Raw genomic sequence first — 13,743 nt, 5'->3', positions numbered from 1 at the left:
TAAACCTAATCCTAACGTAAAAGTTAGCCTTACAGTAAGAGCACCTTATAGTAAGAGCATGATATATGAATAATACCACTTAAGTATTACTCATTTTTTTAAGATAGTATTTTCCGAATTGGTATCCTAATAATCTCTCTGCACATGCTGCTGCTGAAAGAAGGCTCCATGCTCCGTCCATTAAGTCTGGGCTAAAGCTGGGTGGGTTTATTTCTTACAGAAAGATTTCTCAGTCTTTTACTATGCTGCTGTGGATTTTGAAAAGTGTAGTTATTTCCCAGTTTTATTGACCATCTTTTAAAGATTTGCCACTTAGTGGTTTGTGGCTTTAATCATATTAAAATGCAGAGAATACTGGGAGGGCTAATGCCTTAATGTGTAGCTGGTCATTTTCACAGGAGTACGTACTTGAGTTCCAGCTACTTACCTGAGGAGAACTTCTGATGAGGCTGCAGGAACAAACTAGGAGTCAGTACTGGTCATTGGTGGCTGTTGGCAAGGTCACTGAGTGTGCCATTGAGGAGCGTAGTCTCCTCTGCACTTTTGCTTCTACATACTTCCTTTGAGGCAGCACAACTTAGTTTGGGCTTAAGCTTTACATTTCCAGTGTGTGTTTTCATAGTGAGATTATGGATAAGAGGTTGTTCCCCACCCCCCCATCATTGCTTGGCATCTTTAATACTTTGATCATATCATTACAGAAATTAGAATGAAAAATGTGTAATTTCTGTATTATTTAAATATTATCAGAATTGCCAAGATAGAATTTTTTGGGAAAGACTCTGCTTTCCTTCTCCAGGTTTCACATGCCATGACCACGGTGCCACGGTACTTCAGTATGCGCCAAAACACCAACTCCTGATATCTGGAGGCAGGAAAGGCTGTATCTGCATTTTTGACATCAGGCAGAGACAGCTCATGCACACGTTCCAGGCCCATGACTCAGCCATTAAGGCTCTGGCTCTGGATCCCTGTGAGGAATTTTTTACTACAGGTTCAGCAGAAGGTAACATAAAGGTGAGTCAGTAAGAGAGGTTGGAATGTGCTATGATGTCTCTATCTGCTGTCAAGACTGACTGGGAAGAGAAACCCAAAAACCCCACCGTGTTGACATGAGGGCATAAAGTGAAGCTTTGGGGAGATATTGTCTCCTGATGCCCTTCCTTCCTTTTCTGTGGTTCTTTCTAGATTATTTTTGTCTGGAAAACCAGGTAGTTCACCTCATTAGACTTTCAGGTTATTAAAAAGCCTCAAAGAACACTGTTTTGAGTAAAGTGTAGTAGTTTAATTAATGCATGGATTTTTTGGTGACATTAGTTCAGCTCCTCAGTATCTCCCCTCTCTCCCACCTCTGCCCCCAGTACCTCCTTCTGTTTATAGTTGGGGTGAGGTTTCTGGGTAAGTGAGATGGTACTGTTCTTTATATTGCCAGGGCCTGCCTTAGCATTAGGAACAAATTTAATTGAATTAGAAATGGGGTATCTGTGGTTAATATGAAATTACAAGAGAATGTGAAGAGATAAATTTGAAAGAAAGGAGAGTGAAGTGTAAGGACAGTAAATTAATCATCTGAATGGTATTATTTCCAGTTAGATAGGCTGTTAGGAAAGAGTCAGTGGGTGGGAAAGTTGGACTTAATGAGATCAGTTGGGCCAAGGGAACAGAAATGAAGATCATGTTTTTGCTTTTGGTCTCTTTCTCTTTTTTTGTGACTTATACTTTTTGCTCTCACTGTTTTTCTCTTAAACCAGGTTTGGAGATTGACAGGCCATAGTCTGATTCATTCCTTTAAACATGAACATGCTAAACAGTCCATATTCAGAAACCTTGGGGCTGGAGTCATGCATGTCGACATCATCCAGGGCAGTCGGATCTTCTCGTGTGGGGCAGATGGCACTCTGAAAACGAGGGTTTTGCCCAATGCTTTTAACATCCCTAACAGAATTCTCGACATTCTATAGACATTCTATAGAGATTGGGGCTTTATTTTTATAAACATTTCAATTAAAAAACACTCTGCAGTAATTATTAGACATTTCTGCTTTCCAAGCAGTTAACACATTGAAAACAACACAGAGAATCTCTGTAGAATTTGAACCTGACTCAGGCTGAGTGTTGCCCATACCAGTTGGTAGAATGACTGCATGTACCTTTTATCATGCTCACATACTTAAAATTCAAGCCTAGTGTTGTATGGAGGGTAGCTATTCTTTACAGCACTTATTAAACCTGATTCAGAAAACATTCTTAGTAAGTTATAATAATGAGAAGGACCTTTGTACCAAATTAAGGGAGAAAATGTTGCTGGTTTAGGTTTTTCTTCCTATTCTTACCACTGGCTGAAGCATGCCTGCAGTCTCCTGTTGAACAAAGGATAGCCACAAGGTGTTAGAAGCTCTTGATCACCAGGGACACTTCCTGAGCTACGGAGCAGTGTGCGGTGACTAGTGTCTGCCAGAGAGGTCATTTCCATTCCTTCCTGCTATTTTTCCTGTTAGTGTTGAAACTGAGCTACTACTGTAACTTGCAAATGAGTGCAAATTTAAACGCAGTGTTTTCCTCACAGTTTGCACATTCACATTTTTTGGACTGCTAGTTTTTCTATTTAAACATTTGCCTTCATGTTAGGAATGTAATAACGTGAACATGACATATTTGTAATTAACCAGAACATACCAGTGTAGTGCTTTTTCTTTTCATGTATTCATGGTTAAACACCCACAACATTTTAAGGCTATGTTGAAACTACACCAGAACATTTCATATCCTAATTAAAATGAATGTTAGGCTTTTTGTGGCCAGTTAATAGTTGATGAGATTGGCGATACTATTTATTACCACAGCCTATTGTATAAACTATGCAGAATTAAATATTATTTGCTTGTAAAATATTAGCCATTGTTGTCATATTTTGCTGTACCTCCTTGGTTATGACCAAAAATATGTTGAGCTATTGAAACCAATGTTTGTGTGTTTAAATGTTTACCTGCAAATTGTCTCATCATGTTAATAAGAATGCTTAATGCCTGTGCGGTAAATAGTAAAATATAATGGCATAAAAGCACCTTTCTCTGAAGGCAGTGTGATGTTCAGGCTGTGAAATATGTATGTAAAAGAAAAATAAATGTTATTTGTTGGAGTTTTACCTTAGTTTGGTCTGCCATTTTTTGATAATGTGGGGATTTAGTTGGGTAAGAACTAACCTCACTGTACCTTGTTATACTAAACTGTGGATTTTGGTGCTGGTGCTGATGAAGGAGCTGAGCTTGGGATGGTGCTTATGTGGAGTGGTGAGGGAAAGAGGAGACAAGATGCTTGAATACATGGGAACACAAATTTGACAAAAATTGAAAACATGTACATACACTTAGGTCAGTTTTGTATATAATAACTTGCATATGTTGTATTCTTTCCATCTTTGTGTATATCACACTGAAATAGATTTTGAATGTATCAGCTCAAACTATAAGATAATAGAATTTTCAAACTGAAATTTAAAGACTTTATGGTAGCTGCCACTTTCTTTAAACTATTGCTTTACAGTAATCTATTGCATCACACTAATTTTTGTGTGTTTAAAAAAAAAAAAAAGGAACAGTTTTAGGTTTACAAAAAAATTGAGCCAATACCACAGAGAGTTTCCATTTACTTCCCTCATCACACCCCATCAGAGTTTCCCTTATTTGTTAAGGTGTGATTTATGGCCCAGAATTTGGTCTATCTTGATAAATGTTCCACATGAGCTTGAGAAGAATATATATTCTGCTATTGTTAGATGAACTATTCTATAAATATCAATTAGACCTAGTTGATTGATAATGCTACATTCAACTATATCCTTACAGACTTTCTGTCAATTGGTGATAAAGTGGTGTTGAAGTCTCCAGCTATGGTAGTGGGCATATCAGCTTCTCCTTGCACTTCTTTTTTTTAAAAAAAAAAATATCTTTGATTTCAGAGAGAGAAAGAGAGATAGAAACATCAATGATGAGAGAGTCAATGATTGGCCACCTCCTGCATGCCCCCGACTGGGAATCGAGCCTGCAACCTGGGCATGTGCCCTGACCGGGAATCGAACCCCGATCACCTGGATCCCAGGTCGACTATTAACCGCTGAGCCACGACCGGCCGGGCTCCCTGCACTTCTATTAGTTTTTGCTTCAGATGTTTACTTTGATGCTCTGGTGTTGGTTGCATACATGTTAAGGATTGTATATCTTCTTGAAGAATTGACTCCTTTATCATGTAATTCCCCTCTTTGTCTGTATTTGTTTTACCAGTTATGAAGTCTCCTTTCTCTGAAATTAATATAGCTACTTTAGCTTTCTTTTATTTGTGTTTTCATAGTTTATCTTAGTTGACTGTCTCTTTTACTGGTGTACAAGGGTGGGCAAAAATAGGTTTACAGTTGTCTGTATGGAAAAAGACATGCAGGTTATGATTACAATAACTTTATTAACTCTGTTTTGCATACTTACAACTGTAAACCTACTTTTGCCCACCAAGTATTTAAAGTGTTGAAAGAAAAGAAACACCAACCTAGAATTCTGTATCCAGTTAAGTTTTCATTTCTTTTTCACTTTTAAAAGGATGACCGTCTCAGTCCCATTTACAGTTGCATCAAAATAAAATAAACTAGGAAAAAATTTAACCAAGGATATAAAAGACCTGTACTCGGAAAATTATAGGACACTGAAGAAAGAAATGGAAGAAGATACAAATAAGTGGAAGCATAGACCATGTTCATGGATAGAAAGAATTAACATCATTAAAATGTCCATACTACCCAAACCAATCTATAGATTCAAGGCAATTCCTATCAAGATACCAATGGCATATTTCACAGAACTAGAACAAATATTCCAGAAATTTGTATGCAATCACTAAAGACCCTGAATAGCCACAGCAGGGTCTGAGAAAGAACAAAGTTGGAGGAATCATGCTACCTGTTATCAAACTATATTACAAGGCCATAGTAATCAAAACAACATGGTACTGGCATAAAAACAGACATACAGATCAATGGAACAGAATAGAGAGCTCAGAAATACACTCATGCCTTTATAGTCAATTAATATTTGACAAAGGAGGCAAGAGCATAGAATGAGTAAACAGTCTATTCAATAAATGTTACGAAAATTGGACATATACTTAAGCAACTAGACCACCTTACACCATACACAAAAATAAACTCAAAATGGATTAAAGACTTAAATGTAAGACTTGAAACAATAAAAATCCTACAAGAACATAGGCAGTAAAATCTGGGACATTTCCATCAGTAGACGAGTGGATAAAAAAGCTGTGGGACATTTACACCATGGAATACTACCCAGCTGTAAAGAATAATCTTGTACCCTTTGGGACAGTATGGATGGTCCTGGAGAATATTATGCTAAGTGAAATAAGCCAGGCAGTGAAAGACAAACATCACATGATCTCGCTTATACGTGGAATCTAAAGAACTTAATAAACTGATGAACAGAATAGATTCAATGACATGGAAGCATAGATGAGACTGACGAATGTCAGAGGGATGGAGGAGTAACCAAAGAATTTATATGCATATATGCACAACCCAAGGACACGGACAATGGTGGGGAGAGGGACTGGGGAGGGGGAAGGGACAGGGTGGAACAGGTAATTGGGGAGAAAAAGGGACATCTGTAATATTTTAAACAAAAATAAAATTAAAAAAAAAGTCTGGGACATTTCACCTAGCAATATTTTTTTCTGATACATCTTTTTGGTCAAGGGAAAAAATTAAAAAAACAGAACTATATCAAACTAAAGTTTTTGCACACCAAAGGAAACCAACAAAAATGAAATGACAACCCACTGAATGGGAGAACATATATGCCAATGACACATCTGATAAGGGATTAATATCCAGAATTTATAAAGAACATATAAAACAACACCAAAATATCTCAACCCAATTAAAAAATGGGCAAAGGTCCTGAATAGGCATTCTTCCTTCCAGAGAGGACTTACAGATGGCTAATAGACATGAAAAGTTGCTCCAAGTCACTAATCAGAGAAATGCAAATTAAAACCACAATGAGATGTCACTTCACACTATTTAGAATGGTTGTCATTAATCAACAAACAAGTGCTGGCGAGGATGTGGAGGAAAGGGACCTTCATGCACTGTAGGTTGGAATGCAGACTGGTGCAGCCACTGTGGAAAGTAGTATGGAGTTACTTCAAGAATTAAAAATGGAACTGCCTTATGACCCAGTGATTCTACATCTGGGAATATATCTGAAGAAACTCAAAACAGTAATTCGAAAGAAGACATGCCCCCCTATGTTCATTGCAGTGTTGTTTACAATAGCTAAGATTTGGAAGCAACCCAAGTTCCCATCCGTGGGTGAGTGGATGAAAAAGCTGTGGTACATGTTACACCATGGAATACTACTCAGCAGTAATAATGAAGGAAATCTTACTTTTTGTGACAGCATGGAGGGACCAAGAGTATTATGGTACGTGAAATAAGCCAATCAGAGAAAGACAAATACCATATGATTTCACTTATATGTGGACTCTAATATAAACAAAACAGAAAGAGTCTCAGATACAGGAAACAGACGGTCAGCTGTTAGAAGGGAGGAGGTTGGGGGGCTTGGCGAAAAAGGTGAAAGGAATAAGCAAAGAAAACAACTTATAGTTACAGACAACAGCATGGCGATTACAGAAGGAAAAGGAGGTGGGGGAGGGGGAGTAGGAGAGGGTATTGGAGTGGGGGTAAATGGTCATGGAAGAAGACATGACTTGGAGTGGTTAGCGCAATACAATATACAGATGATGTATTATAGAATTGTACACCTGAAATCGATGTCATTTTATTAACCAATGTTACCACAGTAAATTCAATTAAAAAAGAACCCACTTCAAGATACAAACACAAAAACAAAAAACTCATTTTGGATGTAACGACCAGACTGAGAGTGAAGATATGGAAAAAGATATTCCATGCAAATTAAAACCAACAGAAATCTGGGATAACTATACTTATATCAGACAAAATAGACTTTAAAACAAAGCCTGTAATAAGAGAGAAAAAAGAGCCTTACATCATAATAAAGGGGTCAATCCAACAAAAGGATATATAACATTTGTAAGTATCTATGCACCAAATATAAGAGTACCTAAATATATGAAGTAAATATTAACAGACATAAAGGGAGAAATAAAAAGCAAAATAATAAGAATATGGAGCTTAAATATACATTAGATCAATGGATCGATCATCTAGATACATATTTAATAAGGAAACATTGGTCTTAAATGACACGTTAGATGAGGTAGATTTAACACAATATATACAAAACATTGCATTCAAAACAAAATACATATTCTTCTCAAGTGCACAAGAAACATTTTCCAGGATAGATCATTATGTTAGGCCAAAAACAAATCTTATTAAAAAGACTAAAATCATATCAAACATTTTTAAAAACCACAATGGTACGAGATTAGAAATAAATTACAAGAAGATTGGACAATTTACAAATATGTGGAGGTTAAGAAACATGATACTGAATAGCCAACGGGTCAACAAAGAAATCAAAACTACCTTGAATGAATGACAATGAAATGCAACATAAAAAGCTTATGGGATGCAGGAAAAACAACTCTAAGAAGAAAGTGCTTAGTTCTACATGTCTACATTAAGAAACGAGAACAATCTCAAATTAAAGCCTAACTTTACACATTAAGGAACTAGAAAAAAACAAATGAAGCCCAAAGTTAGTAGAAGGAAGAAACAAAGATTAGAGAAGGAATAAATGAAATAGGGACTAAAAAGACAATCGAGAAAAATCAATAAAACTAAGAGCTGGTTCTTTGACAAGATTAATTCAACAGCCTTCAGTTAGATTCACCAAGAAAAAGAGAGGACTCAAATAGAATCAGAAGTAGAAGAGAAGATGTTAAAACTGATACCACAGAAATACAAAGGATCATAAGAAACTACTGTGAACAACTGTATATCAACAAACTGGACAATTCAGAAGAAATGGGAAAATTTCTGGAAAAAATACAACCTACCAAGACTGAATCATGAAGTAGAAAATGTGAACAGACCAATTACTAGTAGGTCATTGAATCAGTAAACAAATAGCTCCCAAGAAACAAAAATCCTGGACCAGATGGGCTCACTAGTGAATTCTACTACGCATTCAAAGAATTAATATCAATCCTTCTCAAACTCTTCCAACAAATTGAAGGGGGTTGCTTTTCCAAACTCATTTTATAAGGCCAGTATTACCCTGATACCAAACCAGACAGGGATTCCACAAGAAAAGAAAATTAATGTCTCTGGTGAATACAGATGCAAAAATTCTCAACACAATATTAGCAAACCACATTCAACAACGCTGTAAAAGGACTATGCACCATGATCAAGTGGGGTTTATTCCAGGGGTGCAAGGATAGCTCAACATCCACAAATCAATGTGATATATTACACTACCAAAATGAAGGTTAAAATCATGATCACCTCAATAAATGCAGAAAGAGCATTTAACAAAATTCAACATCCATTCAAGATTTTTTTAAAAACTCTCAATAAACCACATATAAAGGAAACATACTTCATAATAAAGGTCATGTATGACAAGCCCACAGATAACATCACTCAACGGTAATACTGAAAGCATTTTCTCTAAGATAAGACAATTGCCCACTCTTATCACTTTTATTTGACATAGTTCTAGAAGTCCTAGCCAGAATAATCAGGCAACAAAAGAAATAATAAAAGGTATCCAAACTGGAAAAAGTAAAATTGTCTATTTGCAAATGACATTATATATAGAAAACCCTAAAGACTTCATAAAAAAAATCTAATAAATTAGTAGAATTGCAGCTACAAAATCTATTACAAAAATCTGTTGCATTTCTATACCCTAATTACAAACCAGCAGAAAGAGAAATTTAGAGAACATTCTCATTTACAATTTCATTAAAATAATGAAATACCTTGTAATAAATTTAACCAAGTAGGTGAAAGATCTGTAAACTGAAACTAAGACATTTATGAAAGAATCTGAAGATGATGCAGATAAAAAGATATACCACGTCATGGCCTGGAAGAATCAATATTGTTAAAATGTGCATATTGCCCAAAGCAATCTACAGATTCAGTGAAATCCGTATCAAAATTCCAATGGTGTATTTTAAAGAAGTAGAACAATCTAAAATTTGTATGTAACTCCAAAATACCCCGACTAGCCAAAGCAATCTTGAGAAAGAAAAGCTAAGCTAGAGGCATCATGTTCCCCGATTTTAAACTATATACAAAGCTATAGTAATTAAAACAGTATGTTATTTGCCTAAAAACAGACACAGACCAATGGAAGAGAATAGAGTCCAGAAATAAACTCATGAGTATATGGTCAATTAATTTATGACAAAGGAGTAAAAAATACACAGTTGGGAAAGGAAAGTCTCTTCAATAAATAATATTGAGAAAACTGCACAGACACATGCAGAAGAATGAAACTTGACCACTATCCTACATCATACACTAAAATTAACTTAAAACAGATTAAAAACTTGAATGTAATATCTGAAATCATAAGAGTCGTAGCAGAAAACATAAGAGATAATCTCCTTGACATGGGTTCTAGCCATGATTTTTTAAATCTGACACTAAAAGCAAAAATAAACAAGTGGGACTCCATCAAACTAAAAAGCTTCTGAACAGCAAAGGAAACCATGAATAAAATAAAAAAGCAACCTACTGAATGGGAGAAAATATTTGCAAATCATATATCTGATATTAAGCTAATATCTAAAACAAAGAACTCATACAACTCACAAGCAAAAAAAATAAGCAGAAAACCTGAATAGGTATTTTCTTAAAAAAAGACATAGATAGTCTACAGGTAGCTCAACATCGTTAGTCATCAGGAAAATGCAAATCAAAACCACAGTGAGATAACACTTCACATCAGTAAGAATGGCTATTATCAAGAAGACAAAAAATAACAAGTTTTGGTGAGGGCGTGGAGAAACATGAACTTGTGCATTGTTTGTGGGAATGTAAATTGGTGCAGCTACTATGGAAAATAGTATGGAGTTTCCTCAGAAAAAAGTAGAAGTACCATATGATACAGCAGTTCTACTTCTGGGTATTTGAAGAAAACAAAAACACTAACTCAAAAAGATATATGCATCCCTATGTTCATTGCATCATTGTTAACAATAGCAACGCTAAGGAAACAACCTAAGTGCTCCTTGATGGATGGATAATGAAATTCTGGTGTACAGATACGATGGAATATTACTCAGCCATAAAAAAGAACGAAATCCTGCCATTTGCAACAATATGGATGGACCTTGAGGGCATTATGCCAAGTGAAGTAAATCAGACAAAGACAAATACCGTATGATCTTAATTATATGAGGAATCCTAAAAAAACAAACAAAAACCATCCCCAAACTCATACATACAGAGAACAGATTTGTGGTTGCCAGAGGGGCGGGTGGGTAGGTGGGAAAAATGGGTGAATGGGGTCAAAAGGTAAAATTTTCCAATTATAAAATAAGTTCTGGGAATGTAATATATAGCATGGTGACTATTTGAAAGTTTCTAAGAGAATAGGTCTTAAAAGTTCACATCACAAGAAAAATGTAACTATGTGAGGTGATGGATGTTAACATTGTGGAGATCATTTCACAATATATATGTATATCATATCATGTAATACACCTAAAGCCAATTCAGTGTTATCTGTCAGTTATATCTCAATAAAACTGGGAGGAAAAAACAAATAACTGATTGCCTTGCAAAAAAAAAAAAAAGCTTAAACATGCAAAAAGGTGAAAGAACCATCAGCAGCAGATCTGCACAACAGGAAATGTGAAAGGAATGTCACAGGAGTCAGTCATCCAGCCAACGGAAAATAATGTATATGCAAAGGAGTAAAGACCTCCTGTGTAGTGGTAACTACACGGGTAAATTACTTAAAGGCTTTTCCCCCCATTATTTAAATCTTTTTAAAGGACAATTAACTGCTTGAATTAAAAATAAAAATGTGTAACATACGAGTGGGTAACTATGACAGCAACAGCGCGAAGGCCGGAGAGGAGAATGGAAGTATATTGTCGTAAGGTTTCCAAATAAGTGAAGTGGTACTCGGTGATAAAGATACATACCTAAAACTCTAACGTAAAGTAACACAACAGTAAGTTATAACTAATGAGCCAAGAAAGGAAATAAGGTGAAATTATGAAAAATATTCAGTGCAAAAGACAACAAAGAGAAAACGGAACAATGAGTTGATGAGACAAGAGCAAGATTGTAGATTGAAACCACCATATCAGTAATTACATTCAATGTAAATGTTCTAAACCAAAGTTCAGCAAACCTTTTCTTAAAGGGCTAGAGAGTAAATATTTTAATTTTGCAGGTTATAAAGTCTCCGTGGCAACTACAAAACCCTGGTGGTGTAGCACAAAAGCAGCCATAGCTAATTCGTAAATGAATGGATGTGCTGCATTCCAAGAAAACATTACTCACAAAAGCAGGCAGCCCACCATAGTTTAAATACCTTAATTAAAAGGCATAAAGAGTCCGACTGGGGAAAAAGAAAAGTCAGTCCTAAATATATGCTGCCTACAAAAGCACTTTAATATGATAATGGATAGATTCAAAGTAAAAGAATGGGAAAAGATCTGTCATACTCATGAACCAGAAGCAAGCTGGAGCGCACGTCCCCACCAGCCATTCCAGAGCAGAAGCGGGGAGGCTGGGGAAATAACAAGCAAAGAGGAAAATGGCCCAGCAAGTCGGGTTGCCAGTGTTTCACTGCCAGGCCTCCAGGAGCCAGACAGGCCCAGCCTGACACAGACAGAAAAGGGCCAGCTCAACCTCCTTCATGGGGGTGTGACTTTAGCCCTTACTGAACTGGGAAAGGTCCAAGGGCCTGGAAGCAAGGAGGGCCTCAGGTACGGTCTGAGAGGCACGAAGAATAGTTGCTACCGGAGTGGGCTCTGGCGTAGACTTCCTAAATTCGAATCCTTATTTCACCATTTACAGGCTGAGTGACGGTGGGTAATTTTCTTAATCTCTTTTAGTCTGGAAAATGGGAATGAGGTTTACACTTTATGGGGTTCCCATGAGGATCACATGGGTTAATACATTTGAAGCACTGAGTACAGCACCTGGCACACGGTAAACACTCAATAAATTGTAACTATGATGACACTGATGTTGCCACCACTGTGGTATTCCTTTTTGAGGCTTTGGAGAAAATTAAAGGTCCCACCCTATGCGTGCAACAATCTAAGTTGACACAGTGACCCCATCCTCTAGGAGTGGCCAATGAAATGTTCTTAAATATAAGCACCATTGTCGGTAGCATGAGCCTAGCCCAGGTAAGGGCAAATTCAGCTTTCCACCTGTTTCTCCTTCACTCTCCCGCTATAACCACACTCCAATAATTCTGACGCCAGATGTGTGGAGGTGTCTCCCTACACCAAGCAACTCTTGGACACCAGCTGGGTGACCTACAGTTCACCTCAATCCTGACACTCTACCCAGAGGCAGCATAAGATCCCACAGGTCAAGGGCTCCGTCCGACAAGACTGCCCCGCCCTCCTGCTCTCCCACCGCTCCGGATGCCAATCACAAGGCCTGGTTGTCACCTGTGCTTCTGACCGACCTGCTGGAGATCAGAGGTTCTCACGACCTCCTTCTCAGGTTCAGTTAACTGGCTAGAGAAGCTCACAGAACCCAGAGAAACATTTTATTACTAGGTCATCGGCTTCTTACAGCCAGATGGCAGAGGTGCGGAGGGTGAGGTATGGGAAGAGCGTGGAGCTTTCGGGCCCTCTCCGAGGGCGCCACTCTCCCTGCACCTCCACGCGCTCACCATCCCAGAAGCTCTCTGAACCCTGATCTTTTGTTTTTTTGTGTGTGGAGGCTTCATCGCATAGACATGTTTGATCAAATCATTGGCCACTGGAAATATATTCAACCTCCACCTCCTCTTCCTTCCCGAGATCCAGGGGAGGGACTCAAAGTTCCAAACCTCCAGTCATGAGCTTGGTTCTAGGGGCTTTCCAAAAGTCACCTCTTTAACATACAAAAGACACCTTTATGACTCATCACAGGAAATTCTTGGGGTGTTAGGAGTTCCGTGCCAGAAATGAGGAGGAAGACCAAGCATATACAGGGTGTCCCAAGAAAGGTATACACACTTTAACAGCTGATAACTCACATCATTTTCATTCCTTTTCAGGTTTAACTGATTTGAAATAATGGGTGAAGCCAGACTAAGCTTTGAACAAAGAAAATTTATCCTGAAGTGCTACTAAATTTTTTTTTATGGGGATACATAAAAGATAAAGTTTATGGTACAAAACTGGCAATATTGGATGAAATGAAGGCACATAAATATTGAACAATATGATTGCGATTGTGATGTTTGAGATTCCATTGCTTCGCAGTGCATTGTTATCAGCTGTGCCTAGACCAGAAAGGTCATCAGTTTGAAAACAGGCATTGACCAAAAAATTATTCATTTCTGCAGATTCTTTTAAATTTTGAAATGAACTGTATGTTAACAAACACTGACTTTATAATCATTCAAAGTGTGTATACAGTTTTTGGGACACTCTGTATTTCTTATACATCATTGCCAGGGCCTGGCAAACTGACCTGTAGGTCAAATTCGGCCCACCACCTGTTTTTGTACAATCTGCAAGCTAAAAACAGTTTTTACATTTTATATA

The 13,743-nt window shown here is 37.3% G+C and overlaps 1 protein-coding gene across 4 annotated transcripts in view; it reads left to right on the top strand.

Moving 5' to 3' along the window:
* Positions 1–3,145, top strand: part of DMXL2 (Dmx like 2) — a 130,573-nt gene extending 127,428 nt beyond the window's left edge. For all 4 annotated transcript variants that reach the window (XM_081116941.1, XM_081116939.1, XM_081116940.1 and 1 more), the window contains 2 exons: positions 800–1,017; positions 1,752–3,145. In XM_081116941.1, coding sequence (XP_080973067.1) covers positions 800–1,017; positions 1,752–1,961 — 428 coding nt within the window. In that variant the 3' untranslated portion in view covers positions 1,962–3,145. The remainder of the gene's footprint in view (positions 1–799; positions 1,018–1,751) is intronic.
* The last annotated feature ends 10,598 nt before the right edge of the window (positions 3,146–13,743 follow it).

This window comes from Miniopterus schreibersii (genome assembly GCF_964146895.1).
Source record: "Miniopterus schreibersii genome assembly, chromosome: 1".
Taxonomy (NCBI): Eukaryota; Metazoa; Chordata; class Mammalia; order Chiroptera; family Miniopteridae; genus Miniopterus; species Miniopterus schreibersii.
This window is presented reverse-complemented; position numbering and strand designations above follow the sequence as displayed.